Here is a 16238-nt window from a genome sequence, read left to right as displayed (position 1 = left end):
CTTTCCAGTAAACGCAGAAAAGGCAAGACGTGCGAGAGAGAGCACGTGAGAAAATTAAGATGACTATTACACAAGTGGCTCTGAACAGCAGATTGAGATAATAGCTAAACAGCAACAATCTTGTGTTGATAAAAGGATTTGACTTACGGCCTGCCGTTCTCCACCTGCACTCCAATAGACTGGAACTTGGTCGAGGGAGGCGGTTGATCCTCTCTCTGGATTGGCTGAACGCAATCCACCTACAAGTCAACCACTACAATGAATGAGTCATTCTACACACCCTCTGTGTAGCAGCACATTACAGTAAGTCAGACATTCAACCCGAACACCCCGGTCTTGCCAATTTAGAAAATGGATTCCTGGGCTCACCTGGATGCCGATGGAAGAGAGCTTCCTTTTGGTGGGAACAGGCTCTGGTAGGGTCAGGGACTGGTCTGGGGTGAGGCTGGGGCCTGGGTTTAGGGTATCATTCTGGGGCTGGACCTGGGGCGAAGACTGGGTGGTGGTGGAGGAGGGTGGTGGGTGGGAGTCCCTCGGGGCAGGGACAGGGGCAGCGACAGGGGCTGGGGGCTTTGAGCCCTTGGCCAGGCTGCCTGTACGCAGGCTGCAGAGGCTGTCGGAAGAGTTGCTACTGCGTCCTGATTGGCTGTTGGCCTCGCCACGGTGGTCCTGTTGGTCCAGGTATGTGTCCTGGGCCGTCTCAGTGCTGCTCTGCACCGTCACAGAGATGTAGGGCGTGGAGGTAGTGCGCGGAGGGACCGGCGGGGGAGCCTTCTTACAGGAGCTGTTTACACAAGTCGGCAGTGCTGGGAAGAGAAGGGGCAGAAGGACCATTCTGTGAAACCTGAACCAGGACAAAGCAGGAAATTCCAGTAGCGCCAACTGAGCCACCACACCAGCTAAATGGAGCTGTAAAAGAAAGGCATCCTGAGTAGAGGATTATCGCTGAAATCAAACCACTGCAAAAAGAGCAGCAAGCTCAAAAGTTATAAAAAAATAAAAATAAAAAAAATAAAAAACATTCCCAATTTTCCGAAAACATATTTTCCTATGCCTAACACACACACACACACCTCCATGTTTCCTGTCATCCTGCGGTTTCAGTTCCATTGACGTCAGTCTATACCTATGGGAGTCCCTTACCTGCCTAGTTACCAAATAATGTTAATTCTCATGGGACTATAGACGGGGTGGTTGTTTGGCAACAAAACCGACACGTGCGCAACTATGGGAAAAAACAGATGGGGTTGGCTTACATGTAAACCATATTTTTTTATCAAAATGTTATTTGAAAAGAAATACATATGAACAATGAGCATTTAGGGCTGGGCGGTAAACTGTATTTTACTACACTGAACAAAAAGTAGAACGCAACATGTAACAATTTCTAAGATTTTACTGAAAAAAATCAGTAAATTGAAATAAATTCAGTTGGCCCTAAATATATGGATTTCACATTACTGTGCAGGAGCGCAGCCATAGATGGGTCTTTGAGGGCATAGGCCCATCCACTTGGGAGCAAAGCCCACCCACTGGGGAGCCAGGCCCAGCCAATCAGAATGAGTTTTTCCCCACAAAAGGCCTTTATTACAGACATACTTCTTAGCACCCCACCCCACCCTCCCCCTTCTGATGATTCCACAGGTGAAGAAGCTGGATGTGGAGGTCCTGGGATGACATGGTTGCACGTGGTCTGCTGTTGTGAGGCCAGTTGGACAAACGGCCAAATTCTCTAAAATGACATTGGAGGTGGCTTTTGGTACTGAATTGAACATTTGATTATCTGGAAACAGTGCTGGTTGGTATTCCTACAGTCAGCATGCCAATTGCACACTCCCTCAAAGACCTGAGACATCTCTGGCATCGTGTTGCGTGACAAACCTGCACATTTTAGTGCCGTTTTGTTGTCCCCAGCAAAAGGTGCACCTGTGTAATGATCATGCTGTTAAAAAATCATAATAAAATGTTCACCAACAGCTATTTAAACAGATGTTTGAGTGGGATCTGATTTAAATCGGCAAGGCCGATTAAATAGGGCCGATTTCAAGTTTTCATAATCGGTATTTTTGGACACCGATTATGGCCGATTACATTGCAATCCACGAGGAAACTGCGTGGCAGGCTGACCACCTGTCACGCGAGTGCAGCAAGGAGCCAAGGTAAGTTGCTAGCTAGCATTAAACATATCTTATAAAAAGCAATCTTCACATAATCATTAGTTAACTACACATGGTTTATGATATTACTAGGTTAACTAGCTTGTCCTGCATTGCATATAGTCAATGCGGTGGCTGTTAATTTATCATCGAATCACAACCTACGTCAACTTCGCCAGACGGGTGATGATTTAACAAAAGCACATTGCTGAAAAAAAGCACAATCTTTGCACAAATGTACCTAACCATAAACATCAATGCCTTTCTTAAAATCAATACACAGAAGTATATATATTTTTTAACCTGCATATTTAGTTCAGAAATTCATGTTAGCAGGCAATATTAACTTCTTATGGCTGGGGGCAGTATTGAGTAGTTGGATGAATAAGGTGCCCAGAGTAAACTGCCTGCTACTCAGTCCCAGTTGCTAATATATGCATATGATTAGTATATTTGGATAGAAAACACTGACGTTTCTAAAACTGTTTGAATGATGTCTGTGTATAACAGAACTCATATGGCAGGCAAAAACCTGAGAAAAAAATCCAACCAGGAAGTGGGAAATCTGAGGTTAGTCGTTTTTCAACTCATCCCCTTATTGAAGATAGTGGGATATTGGTCATGTTGCACTTCCTACGACTTCCACTAGATGTCAACAGTCTTTAGAACCTTGTTTGATGCTTCTACTGTGAAGTGGGGGCGAATGAGAGGGGAATGAGTCAAGAGGTCTGGCAGAATGCCTTGAGCTCGTGACGCTCGTTCACATGAGAGTGAGCTCTGTTCCATTGCTTTTCTACAGACAAAGGAATTCTCCGGTTGGAACATTATTGAAGATTTATGTTTGATTTATGTTAAAAACATCCTAAAGATTGATTCTATACTTCGTTTGACATGTTTCTACGGACGTAGCGGAACTTGACATTTCACCTGCTCCTAGTGAACGCGCTTCTTGAGTTTGGATTTGTTTACCAAATGTGCTAACAAAACAAACATTTATTATGGAACTGGGATTCTGCATTCTGATGAATATCATCAAAGATAAGTCAATATTTATAATGTAATTTCTGACTTCTGTTGACTGCACAATATGGAGGATATCTTTTTGGTTTGTTTGGGCTCTGAGCGCCGTACTCAGATTATTGCATGGTTTGCTTTTACCATAAAGCTTTTTTGAAATCTGACACAGCGGTTGGATTAAATTCTTAGGGCTGAGATCCCGCTAAGGGGATCGATATGACAACAACCAGTGAAAGTGCAGGGCGCCAAATTCAAAACAACAGGAAATCCCATAATTAAAATTCCTCAAACATAAATGTATTTCACACCATTTTAAAGATACACTTCTTGTTAATCCCTACCACAGTGTCAGATTTCAAATAGGCTTTACGGTGAAAGCACTACAAACGATTATGTTAGGTCAGAGCCAAGTCACAGAAAAACACAGCCATGTTTCCAGCCAAAGAGTGGAGTCACAAAAATCAGAAATAGAGAATTTATCACTAACCTTTGATCTTCATCAGACGACACTCATAGGACTTCATGTTACACAATACATGTGTTTTGTTCGATAAAGTTCATATTTATATAAAATCATCTCAGTATACATTGGCGCGTTATGTTCACTAGTTCCAAAAACATCCGGTGATTTTGCAGAGAGCCACGTCAATTTACAGAAATACTCATCATAAATGTTGATGAAGATACAAGTATTATACATGGAACTTTAGATACACTTCTCCTTAGGAAAATTGTGTCACTTCTCTTACGTTCAGTGCAAGCAGAGTCAGGGTATATGCAACAGTTTGGGCCGCCTGGCTCGTTGTGAACTAATTTGCCACATTTTTACATAATTATGACATAACAGGTTGTGCAATGTAACAGCAATATTTAGACTTAGGGATGCCACCCGTTCGATAAAATACGGAACGTTTCCGTATTTCACTGAAAGAATAAACATTTTATTTTCTAAATTAGTTTCCGGATTTGACCATATTAACGACCAAAGGCTCGTATTTCTGTGTTTATTATATTATAATCAAGTCTATGATTTGATATAGCAGACTGAGCGGTGGTAGGCAGCAGCAGGCTCATAAGCATTCATTCAAACAGTACTTTCCTGTGTTTGCCAGCAGCTCTTAGCAATGCTTGATCACAACGCTGTTTTTGACTTCAAGCCTATCAACTCCTGAGATTAGGCTGGCAATACTAAAGTGCCTATTAGAACAGCCAATAGTCAAAGGTATATGAAATACAAATGGTATAGAGACGTGTCATAATTCCTAAAATCACTACAAATAAGAACATCTTAACTGGGAATATTTACCACCAGCTTTCATATGTTCTGAGCAAGGAAATTAAACGTTAGCTTTTTAACATGGCACATATTGCACTTGAACTTTTTTCTCCAACACTGTGTTTCGCATTATTTAAACCAAATTGAGCATATTTCATTATTTATTTGATACTAAATAGATGTATGTATTATATTAAGTTAAAATAAGTGTCCATTGTTCATTCAGTATTGTGTTAATTGTCATTATTACAAATAAATATACATTTGAAGTCAGAAGTTTACATACACCTTGGCCAAATACATTTAAACTCAGTTTCACAATTCCTGACATTTAATCCAAGTAAAAACTCCGTCTTAGGTCAGTGAGGATCACCACTTTATTTTAAGAATGTGAAATGTCAGAATAATAGTAGAGAGAATTATTTAATTAAGATTTTCTTTCTTTCATCACATTCCTAGTGGTTCAGAAGTTTACATACACTCAATTAGTATTTGGTAGCATTGTCTTAAAATGGTTTAACTTGGGTCAAACGCGTCGGGTAGCCGTCCACAAGCTTCCCACGATAAGTTGGGTGAATTTTGGCCCATTCCTCCTGACAGAGCTGGTGTTCCCGAGTCAGGTTTGTAGGCCTCCTTGCTCACACACGCTTTTTCAGTTCTGCCCACAAATGTTCTATAGGATTGATGTCAGGACTTTGTGATGGCCACTTCAATACCTTGACTTTGTTGTCCTTAAGCCACTTTGCCACAACTTTGGAAGTATGCTTGGGGTCATTGTCCATTTGGAAGACCCATTTGCAACCAAGTTTTAAATTCATGACTGATGTCTTGATATGTTGCTTCAATATATCCACATAATTTTCCTCCCTCATGATGCAATCTATTTTGTGAAATGCACCAGTCCCTCCTGCAGGAAAGCACCTCCACAACATGATGCTGTCACCCCCGTGCTTCACGGTTGGGATGGTGTTCTTCGGCTTGCAAACCTCCACCTTTTTCCTCCAAACATAACGATGGTCAATATGGCCAAACAGTTATATATTTGTTTCATGAGACCAGAGGACATTTCTCCAAAAAGTACGATCTTTGTCCCCATGTGCAGTTGCAAACAGTAGTCTGGCTTATTATGGCGGTTTTGGAGCAGTGGCTTCTTCCTTGCTGAGCGGCCTTTCAGGTTATGTCGATATAGGACTCGTTTTACTGTGGATATAGATACTTTTGTACCTGTTTCGTGCAACATCTTCACAAGGTTCTTTGCTGTTGTTCTGGGATTGATTTGCACTTTTCGCACCAAAGTACGTTCATCTCTATGAGACAGAACGCGTCTCCTTCCTGAGCGGTATGACAGATGCATGGTCCCATGGTGTTATACTTACGTACTATTGTTTGTACAGATGAACGTGATACCTTCAGGCGTTTGGAAATTGGATGAACCAGACTTGAGGTCTTGTCAGATTTCCTTTGATGTTAAGCAAAGAGGCACTGAGTTTAAAGGTAGGCCTTGAAATACATCCACAGGTATACCTCCAATTGAGTCAAATTATGTCAATTAGCCTATCAGAATCTTCTAAAGCCATGACATTTTTCTGTAATTTTCCAAGCTGTTTAAAAGCACAGTCAACTTAGTGTATGTAAACTTCTGACCCACTGGAATTGTGATACAGTGAATTCTAAGTGAAATTATCTGTAAACAATTTTTGGAAAAATGACGTGTGTCATGCACAAAGTATATGTCCTAACCAACTTGTAAAAACTACAGTTTGTTAACAAGTAATGTATGGAGTGGTTGAAAAACAAGTTAATGTAAACTTACGACTTCCAACTGTATAATTATTTTTTAAAGAAGATTAAACATTATCGGCTTTTGTTTGGTCCTGCAATAAATCGCTATCGGTGTTGAAAAATCGTAATCGGTTGACCTCTAGTCCAGTTACCACATTCACCAAGTCATATGGGCTCCAAGTCTACTCCCACATATGACTACACATACACAGTCACAGGCTGAATGAAAACAAAGTTGGTAGCACTATTACCGGTAACTGTAGGGAATAACCTGCATACTTGAGTACTACAAGGGCTCCCGAGTGGTACAGCGGTCTAAGGCACTGGATCTCAGTGCTAGAGGCATCCCTACAGACCCAGGTTCGATTCCAGGCTGTATCACAACCAGTCGTGATTGGGAGTGTCATAGGGAGGCGCACAATTGGCTTAGTGTTGTCCGGATTAGGGTTTGTCCGGGGTACTGAACTGACTTGCCTAGTTAAATAAAGGTTAAAGAAAACAAAAAAAACCATGGGTTTGCCTAGGCCTGTTTCACAGTCGATTCACTGTTACAAAGGGAAACGCCTGTCCTATATAGGCTAATCTTGGTGTGACCAAACTTCCTTCAATATCCTTTGTTTAAATCAACAGGGTAGTGTAGACATGAGATCTGTCATCAACAAACGCCAGCCTGCTCCATTTAATCCCTCATTAAAATGTCACCAATGCACACAAACAGGGCTGTGGAATCCAGTGGCCACAGAGAGAAACGCTGTCTCACACATTGCTGTAATAGCAGCAACAGCCTCGGCTCTGGGCCCAGCGCCAGCCGAGGACAAAGGGACATTTACTCCCTGAGAACGAGACACATTCCTCAAATGCCCAGCATAGACCCACAAGACTAAACGGGTGAATTAATGTAACGTGTTCCGTGTTGTCACGTTCTAAGTACCACAAGCCTCTTGATACCCATGTCTATGAGGCTAGTGTGGACCATACACAGTACAATGTCCAGACTGACAGAGAACCTACACCCTCAAACAAAAGGAATATTACTTTTTTCCTATGACATCAGTAACACTAATGACAGAAATAAGCACTCACTAAAGCTGTAGTACAACATATTACTGATGACAGAAATGCTCTCTGTCCAGTCCTGCTGTGATTTGTACAACACTTGCCCTGCCCTCTTCTACTCCATGATCATGGGCTGTCCGCCCAGAGGTGATTATGGGGTAGATAAACTAAGCTGCCTTGAACCTCTGCTCCTGTGGGGGCAGTGCCAACCAGCTAAGCTACTACTCAACCACTGGTTCCACAGATAATGCCAGCCCTAAGTATCTAATACTAGTAGGGAAAACCTACCCTGTTCACCTCCAAAAACACAGAGCACTTAGATATCTGATAACATGAGTAGCGAATGTGTCGGCGAATCACACCTTTACTTTGCATTCAAGGCTAAACCTGTCTTGCACAAGCTACTGTATGTTCATACACAAGGCATGAGTTGATTACAGTACTGGAATTTGATCTGATGGGGAGCGGTCTATCATGCACTGATCAAAAGGAAAGGTGTTAGGAGAGTAGGCAAAAGGCTGTTTCTCTGTGGGGCTCATGGGTCTTCTCCTGCTCGGAAAGCACTTAACATCCATAACAGCACTGTCAACATGTTGGTGATCATCACAAGTTGGTGATTTTAGTTAACCGAAATTGGATTGCTTGTTAAAAGCACTGCAGTTAAGGCTCCAGGAAATACTCTCTCTACCAGCACGTGTGAGAGACGTATGATATCCAGTAACGGACCGGCAGACAGTTCAAATAAGACCAGATAAATGACACTGACATGACCCAGTCATTTCGCCCTCTGTACTCATCGTAGATTTAAAATCCGTTCTGTTCTCTGTAGGGCTGACCCCATTTAGTCGACCAATCGATTGTTGGTCGATAGGCTTTTGGTCGACCAAGATTTCTTTAGTCGAGCAGTAGCAAGACACCATAAGACGACTGTCTGATTCACGCCTGTCTGAGTGGACTAATCCATTGTGGAGGCCGTGGGAATGGCACAGTCCATCACTCTGAGACGTGCTACTGAAATTCTATAATGTAAGAACAATGGTGCAACATTAATAAAAATGTACTTTCTTCCTCATTGGATAGTGGTCGCTATCCGCAGTTCTGAAACACATCAGTGCGGTGTTGAATTGGCGCCTTTCCCTAGACCATGTTGCTATGTGCATAATAGCAAAGTTAATCAGCATAATGATGTTGAGAACAATGCGGCGGAGGCAGCAGCAGAATGAGATGAAAAAACAGCCCTCGCCTTGTCTAAGAAAAGTGAGAGGAAACCAACTTAATTAGGTATCTCGTATTATATATTATTAATTTACTGTTGTTTACACTGTTCCAAATTGTCAGAAAAATCATAACCCCTCTTTTTTCTTGATCTCATTATCATCATAATAATAAGTAATGTCTTTATCAGTAGTAGGCTTCGTATAGCAGCCGTGTAGGCATAAGAGCGCATGCTGTTTACTCTTAATACCATAACTAACCATAACTATATTTCAATACTTATAAAGGCTACTGTCAGTCAATCATTTATTCATGTCACCACACAGTATAGGAGTCATTCATGATTTGGAACGCAATCAAGCATTTTAGTTTTAAAATAAAGCGTATCTTGAATAATTAGCGAAAACAATAAAACCATTCCATTTTGGAAATTGCATTCACCAATGAATGTGACTGTTTTTAGTATTTGCTGTAATAAAGGCTTAATAAAACATTACAACACTCTCTGGTACACTTATTTAGTGTTGTTTACATTATTCCAAACAGTCATATTTTGCTATTGTAATCTAACAGCACCTGTTTGGCAGACATAATGTACATGCAGCGCTTGCTCCTTTTTCTCGATCTCCAGTATTTTCCGCAACTAGTCAAATTTATTCCACACATCTGACATCCCCTTTACCTCCTGAGCAACCAGTAAACATTCCCATTTCGAGTTTGCCATGTCCTTTGCATCCATTTAGCTGTTATTTTGTTCCGAGGTGGTTATAGCCAAATTATTGACGTAATTATGCTATAGGGCAGGCCCTATTGGTCACGTGCATACGATGCATACGTGTCACGTAAAGAGAGCAAGGGTTGAGGGAATAGGGAATGTTTTTCCTAAACAAATTAGGGATTTCGATAACAAAACTTTTTGGGTCAGAAATGGCTGTAATTATATTGCAGCTTCAGCAACACGGACAGCGTGATAAACATGTTCTGTGGTGATCGCTGCAGCAGGGAGGAGAGAGACAACGGGTGCAAGTCAAGTGTCACTCTGTCATTTAAAAAAAAAACACCGCACAATAAGTCTAAGCCAGTCTGGCACAATCAAATCAATTGCAATCCGACTGCCTCTAACCATTTGTGTCTTAATTATTCCATCAAACAGTGTGCTTAACTTCTTGGTGACAGGGGGGCAGTATTGAGTAGCTTAGATGAATAAGGTGCCCAGAGTAAATTGCCTACTACTATGTCCCAGATGCTAATATTTGCATATTATTAGTAGTATTGGATAGAAAACACTCTGAAGTTTCTAAAAAAGTTTGAATGATGTCTGTGTGTATTTCATTTAAGTGATTGCCTATCCAATATGCTGTGTCTATGGGGCCAGATTGCACTTCCCAAGGCTTCCAGCAGATGTCAACAGTCTTTAGAAAGTTGTTTGAGGCTCTATTGTGGAAGGGGATCGAATAAGAGCTGTTTTAACAAGTGGACTTGGCTGTGGCCAATCAGTTGTTTACTGCACGGTCAAGCCTTGCCTTCTTTTTCCTCTGTAATGAATACGCTATCTGAGACAGTGGTTGCATTAAGAACACGTTTATCTTTAATTCTATGTAAAACGTGTATCTTACATCAAAGTTTATGATGAGTTATTTCTGTTATTTGATGTGGCTCTCTGCAATTTCTCAGGATGTTTTGGAGGCATTTCTGAACATGGTGCCAATGTAAACTGAGGTTTTTGGATATAAATATGAACTTGATCGAACAAAATCTACATGTATTGTGTAACATTGAGTCCTGGGAGTGTCATCTGATGAAGATCGTCAAAGGTTAGTGATTAATTGATCTATATTTCTGCTTTTTGTGACACCTCTCTTTGGTTGGAAAATGGCTGAATGCTTTGTGTGACTAGTTGCTGACCTAACATAATACGTTCTGCTCTCGCCGAAAAGCCTTTTTAAAATCGGACACTGTGGTTGGATTAAAGAGAAGTGTATCTTTAAAATGGTGTAATATACTTCTATGGTTGAGGAATTATGAGATTTCTGTTTTAAATTTGGCGCCCTGCACTTTCACTGGCTGTTGGCGAGGTGGGACGCATAGCATGTCTATATATGGAAAAATACACATTGAACATTTATACCAATAGATTAGTCGAAAGAACTAAGGACGACTGACTCCTAGTCAACCAATAATTATTGTCGGGGACAGCCCTAATTCTCTGCTCTCTTAGGGTGTCAAGTGTCTGGAGATTGCTGTGGGATTTTGACGGTTTAATTACTCTTGGTCTTATTTTTGTGCACTCCTCATCCTGCCAATTGAGATGTTAATTACTCAAACTAGCCTCAGCTGGGATATATGAGAGTGCTGATTTAGTTGTTTACCCAACCTTGAGGGAACACAGTTAGAAAAAGCAGCATGCATGTTCTCTCTGAACATTCTACAACATGTCTGCCATTGCAACTCATTGAATGGAACCTTGGTGGTCTGGTGACTCCAGAGCTGATTCCTGCATTCCTCTGCAACACTAAACATCCATGCCCCCACTGTGTGTTGGACTAGTGCTGCCTGGGAAACCTTTAATTGGTGCTCCTGTGAGTGTTCCCTATCTGCACAAGACACGGCCGGAGGTTGGATTAGCCCCAGATTAACGGCATTATAGTGGCAGGGGGACATGCAGACTGGCTGTCTGCTGGAGAACTAGGCTGGTTGCCCAAACCCAGAGGGGACGGAAAGGGCTGATGAGAGAAAACGGCAGACAAGCTGGACAGGGACGTAGGATTGGGCGACCCTCTTTTTAGAGCAGTGTGTGTAGTGACCAGCTACACAAGCAGTACACCGTCCCACTTCCTCAGACTGAGCCTTTGAGACCGAATTATGACACCATGGATGCAGGAAATCCTCCTTGTGACCCAATTCTGACAGATTGGTCACTTCAATTGGACAGGGATTCAGACAAACCTAATAGGAGAGGCTTGTAGACTCCCTGGCCGGGATTGCATCATTGTGCTACTTCGAGTCATTTCTCTAGCACAACCCACCAATGAGTAATTTTACTACTCTACCCATTGGGTTGATCTGAAATGTACCATATTTCAGGCAACAAAAGTGACTCCTCACACCACCAATGAGTATGTCTGTAGTCCATGTGGGTGTATAGCCAAGAGCATGCAACTCAATGTCTGTGTATTCGTGTTATCCAAAGCCTATGAATGAATGGCCATCTGATCCCAGCCCTACAACAACTTTCAGGCTAAAACTTTGAGTCAAGGATTCTACGCTGGTCCCCGGTACACAGAGCACTGATCAAATCCCCTCTGAAAAGGCCCAGCTGTCTAACTGCAAAGCACTTCAGTGAGCACGGTGCCAGAAGCTGCTCAATTATTGATTGTATATGCAGTACTCTCGAATCAGACTATTAAAGGCCTTTGGCTATAAGGCAATAAAAAGGCAAGCGACAGGGGATTGCTACTGAAATAGTTATTGGCCTTCAACTGACTTCTAAGCAAGATAAACTCCTACGAACATCAGTTGACCAGAGTGATAAATTCATAACAGTATGTTTTGAAATAGTAAAGTAATTTCTGTTTAGTTCACAAATCGTCAGCTAGCCATTTGCTCTTTGATCATAGCAGTAAAACCCAACAAATGAATGCATTATTAAAGCATTTGGCAAGGAAGTAGCCTTACTACTTACCACACGCACACCTTGTAATGTGCAACTAAGACTAAGCAGAATACACTAACACAAGAATGTCAAACAAGCTTTTTAGCTAACTTGGCTGATCTAGCAACGGGATCTAACGTTAGCTAGATCATATGGTCAATGTCATGGTGGGAAAATGTATGACATGGAACTAGTCATTGAATTTTACCAGTCTCACTTCAAACTTACCAAAACAGTAATCTAGTTAACTTGTTTGCTAATTCAACCAGTGGTTGTCAGCGTTGATAGCTAACGTTAGCTAGTTACCCGCTCTATCACGATGGCGTGCTGGCAGCTAGCTGGTTAACAATACGGTTGCTTTCGCAGGCATCGCTAACATTGGTTAGCTACACGAGCTAAAGAACAATACAAATGCATTGCTGCTAGCTAGACAATATTCGCCACAAACTGTCACATGTTAATAATAACAGCTCAAGTATTCGCGTGACAAATGACTGCCAGTTACGTTAGCAGTGGATTGAAACAAGCATCTGTACGACTCGTGCGATGTAGCTGCCTTGCTACCATTACTAGCAAGCTGGCTAGCTACGTGGTTACCAGAATCAGGGCGATTCATCCACGTTAACCAGCAAGGTAACGTTAGCTAGCTAGGCTTAAAACTAACTAACGACGTTTAATACCAATCGGTTCAAAACTCTGTGCATGCAGGAGTACGTTATAAAATACTAATTCTTACTTTGATAAAGGTGAGTCAATAAATCCGTATGTTCTATTCATTCATTCATAGTTGTTTTAATAGTGAGAGAGGCATACGCTACCGTAGCATTTGATTGTTCACAACCTACTTTCCTTAAAGAAGGGAATCGAATAGGACACGCCCTTGAAGATGGGGCTTGGAGTCCACTTTTTAAGCCAAACACACTATACAACACCATTGGATGTCGATGGTCATCAATCTTAGCGTAGACGAACAGGATTGGTTCAGTAAGTGCGTCACGTTCTTCCAACGTTTTGGTATACGACAGATGATTTCTAAACGCCCATTAGATAATATCTCTATCTATTTTTGTGGGTACGTTTTTTCCCCACCCTGGTAGCGTAGGTTCCCGCCTCTAAAATGTACATTTTTATCATTTTTTCGCATAGGCAAGCTTTTCTTGCCCATGGACCCCCTCACATGGACCCCAATCATTCTTTAACAACAACAAAAAAACGAATTTTCACATCTTGTCTTATCATCAGGTGAATGAAAAACTGCCCTGCATTCATAACCAATTGGGAAGATGTTATATTTACCACATATGACTGGGAAAAATCGACTTGAAAGTCCCTATGCACACACACTGGACTCTACCCACACATTCACAGTCAACCAAACACACGTACACAATACGTCCATACACACATACTAGTACTCCCAGTATATAGCCATATGATTTTTTACTCTTTATTGTTATTCGTTATTCTTTGTGTATTTATTCCTTGTGTCACTATTTCTATGTTTATTTTTTGTATGTTTATTTTTTTAAATCTTTATCCTTGACATTGCTTTGTTGGGGGAAACTCTAAGTAAGCACTTCACTCTTAGTCTACACTTGTTATTTACGGAAATGGTATTTGCAACTGGTAATTAGTAGTGGAAAACTCAACTCATCTATAATCCCTGAGCTCTGACTTCTCCCACATGCTGACCTCTGATGTCACCTACTAAGGAAATGACCTCAACAACAGCATTTTAAGCAGTTAAATGTAACAAAACATTTTTTTTAAAGCAATCTATATATTAATATGTTTTTTTATTACTATAATTTGTTTACAGGCAGAATATCTGTACTTTTAGTTTATGGTTGAAGCAGATTGTTGGCCATTGGCCAATCGGGGTTTCTCAATGAGTTCAAAGCATGTGAATGAATGCATGCATTCAACTGATATTTACAACTTCACAACTGATAATTGCCACCTTCACACTTGGTTATGAATGCAGCAATATCCAGGGCAGTCAGGCTCCATTTAGGCTGCACAACTCTGATCTTTCCCCCACTAATTGGTCTTTTGAATAATCACATCAGATATTTTGTCTGCCTGTGTAAAAATATCAGAATTTGTCTGCCTGTGCAGCCATAGACAGGTAGACCAATTCTGATCTTTTTTTCACTAATTGGTCTTTTGACCAATTGTCTCTGTGAAAAAGATGTGACTGGTCAAAAGACCAACTAGTGGAAAAAAGATCAGAATTGTGTGTGTGAATGCAGCCTCAGTGTTGCATTCAATTTAGGTAAGACAACCACATTTCACACAGTCATTGCAAGTAAAACTTTCCTCAATAAATCAGTCAAATCAGTGCTTGTAAGAAAATACAAATGCGTCAAGAGTGCAAGATACAGTATGTTTGATGGAACATGTTACTTCGATTGGCTGAAAACTATGAGTCAAATTATACACTATGGTCTAATGTTCAGATTGACACTTTTGAATTTTCATATTGGGCTATAGCTAAGTCTACCCAAAAAATGTAATGGAAACAGCAATAGTCTCTAACATGTCAATTATGGGGTGCCTTGCCCTTGTAAAGGCCTTGCTTCAGCATCTGTTTCAAATACCCAAGATGATTCAGCAAGAGAGCACAAAGCAGGCCGAGCTAGACCGACTTTACTGTCCCTGCTCTAAGCCCACTGCAGTCTGCCCTGAGGCAAAGTTCATCTGGGCAAGCATCGCTGTTGTGCTGCAAAGAGACTGCATTCACATGGCACATTGATTTCCATGCTGCTCAGACTCTACCCCGATAAACTTTTCACCCCCTGTAAGCTCTGTCTGAGTGCCCTTTTCATAGGCCTTGATGTGGTAACAGACATCAAAGGCCCTGAGCTGAGCCACAGAAATACATCAGATTCAGGAATGTAAACAGAAATTGTTTGGAGGAAACAATTGTAATGAAAAGTAGACCTTGATGTGTTTTTATTCATACTCAACACATGATTTTCATGTTTTTGAGGGATCAAATAATGTTTTGATCTGTTCTTATGTTCACAGGCTCCAGCAGTCGACAGACCCCTATCTGAGACCATCCACAGCTGCAATGGATGAATTGCTTCATGTCATGTAAGTAATTCCTCTAAAACTTTGAAATGGCTTGATATGGAGTGATCATCTGATAAGGATGGCTAGAGAGGAGAAATGTTGTGCTCATGCATGGAAGACAGCAGCAACGCCAGTGCGTGTGTCGTGTGTACTATATGTGTATGTGACCCAGGTCATCAAACCCACCATGATCACCAGACATCATATCTCCCCTGCTCACTGTTGTGTAATGGGTATGGATGGATGTGTTAGTTGGCACCAGTTCAGTCTTGCTGCACCCCCCCCCCCGTCTACTTCCACACTGTGCTGGTAGACCATTCAGTGCCACCAGCCAGAGACCGAATCTGTCTCACCCTGTTTGTGTGTAAGTGCATGCGTCACTGAGTACATACACTTTACCACGGAAGAAGTACAGTCCCTCACACCCTTCATATTAATTTCTCTTCTGCTGGATTTGAAAATATACATCAATGCATGTGGGAATCTTGCATAATAGTCCTTATCTTGCAGATACTCAATTATTAATTAATTGAGCCCAGGGCCCATCCCCCTCCTACGCCCAGGGCCCAGCCCACCTCTTTCCTGAGCCCAGGGCCCATCCCCCTCCTACGCCCAGGGCCCAGCCCACCTCTTTCCTGAGCCCAGGGCCCAGCCCCCCCCCCCTCCATCCTATAAGCATTACAGTACACTCACTGGGGCTGGAGGTGTAGGTGCAGCCTGTGGTGGTGGGTGGAGGTGAATCAGAGTCCACTGAGGCGGTGTCCTCATCCTGGGAGCAGCCGGCCTGGATGGCTCGCAGGTAGCTGTGGCTGCGGGAGCGAAAGCACGTCGGTGTGGGCAGGTTCAGAGCCTCCACTGCCTGGGACTCCCCCTCGCAGTACAGCGAGCGCCCGCAGCCCTGCCCACACACCTGAAAGGACACGTGCAGGTTGACACGTTGGGGGCGGGGACTTAGGTGACAGCTAGCCCGCCACCGCCTGTGAGGCGAAAGCAGTGCAAGTCTTGG

The 16238-nt window shown here is 42.1% G+C and overlaps 1 protein-coding gene across 1 annotated transcript in view; it reads right to left on the bottom strand.

Annotated features, from left to right (window-relative positions):
- LOC118360308 (disks large-associated protein 4-like) overlaps positions 1-16238 on the bottom strand; it is a 155122-nt gene that overhangs the window by 8572 nt on the left and 130312 nt on the right. Inside the window, exons 5-7 of the mRNA XM_052482586.1 lie at positions 15926-16142; positions 370-806; positions 148-239 (exon numbers count right to left, since the gene is read on the bottom strand). Coding sequence (XP_052338546.1) covers positions 148-239; positions 370-806; positions 15926-16142 — 746 coding nt within the window. The remainder of the gene's footprint in view (positions 1-147; positions 240-369; positions 807-15925; positions 16143-16238) is intronic.

The sequence above is a fragment of the Oncorhynchus keta genome, chromosome 27 (assembly GCF_023373465.1).
Source record: "Oncorhynchus keta strain PuntledgeMale-10-30-2019 chromosome 27, Oket_V2, whole genome shotgun sequence".
Classification (NCBI taxonomy): domain Eukaryota; kingdom Metazoa; phylum Chordata; class Actinopteri; order Salmoniformes; family Salmonidae; genus Oncorhynchus; species Oncorhynchus keta.
The sequence above is the reverse complement of the archived record's forward strand: the minus strand, read 5'-3'. Positions and strand labels throughout refer to the sequence as shown.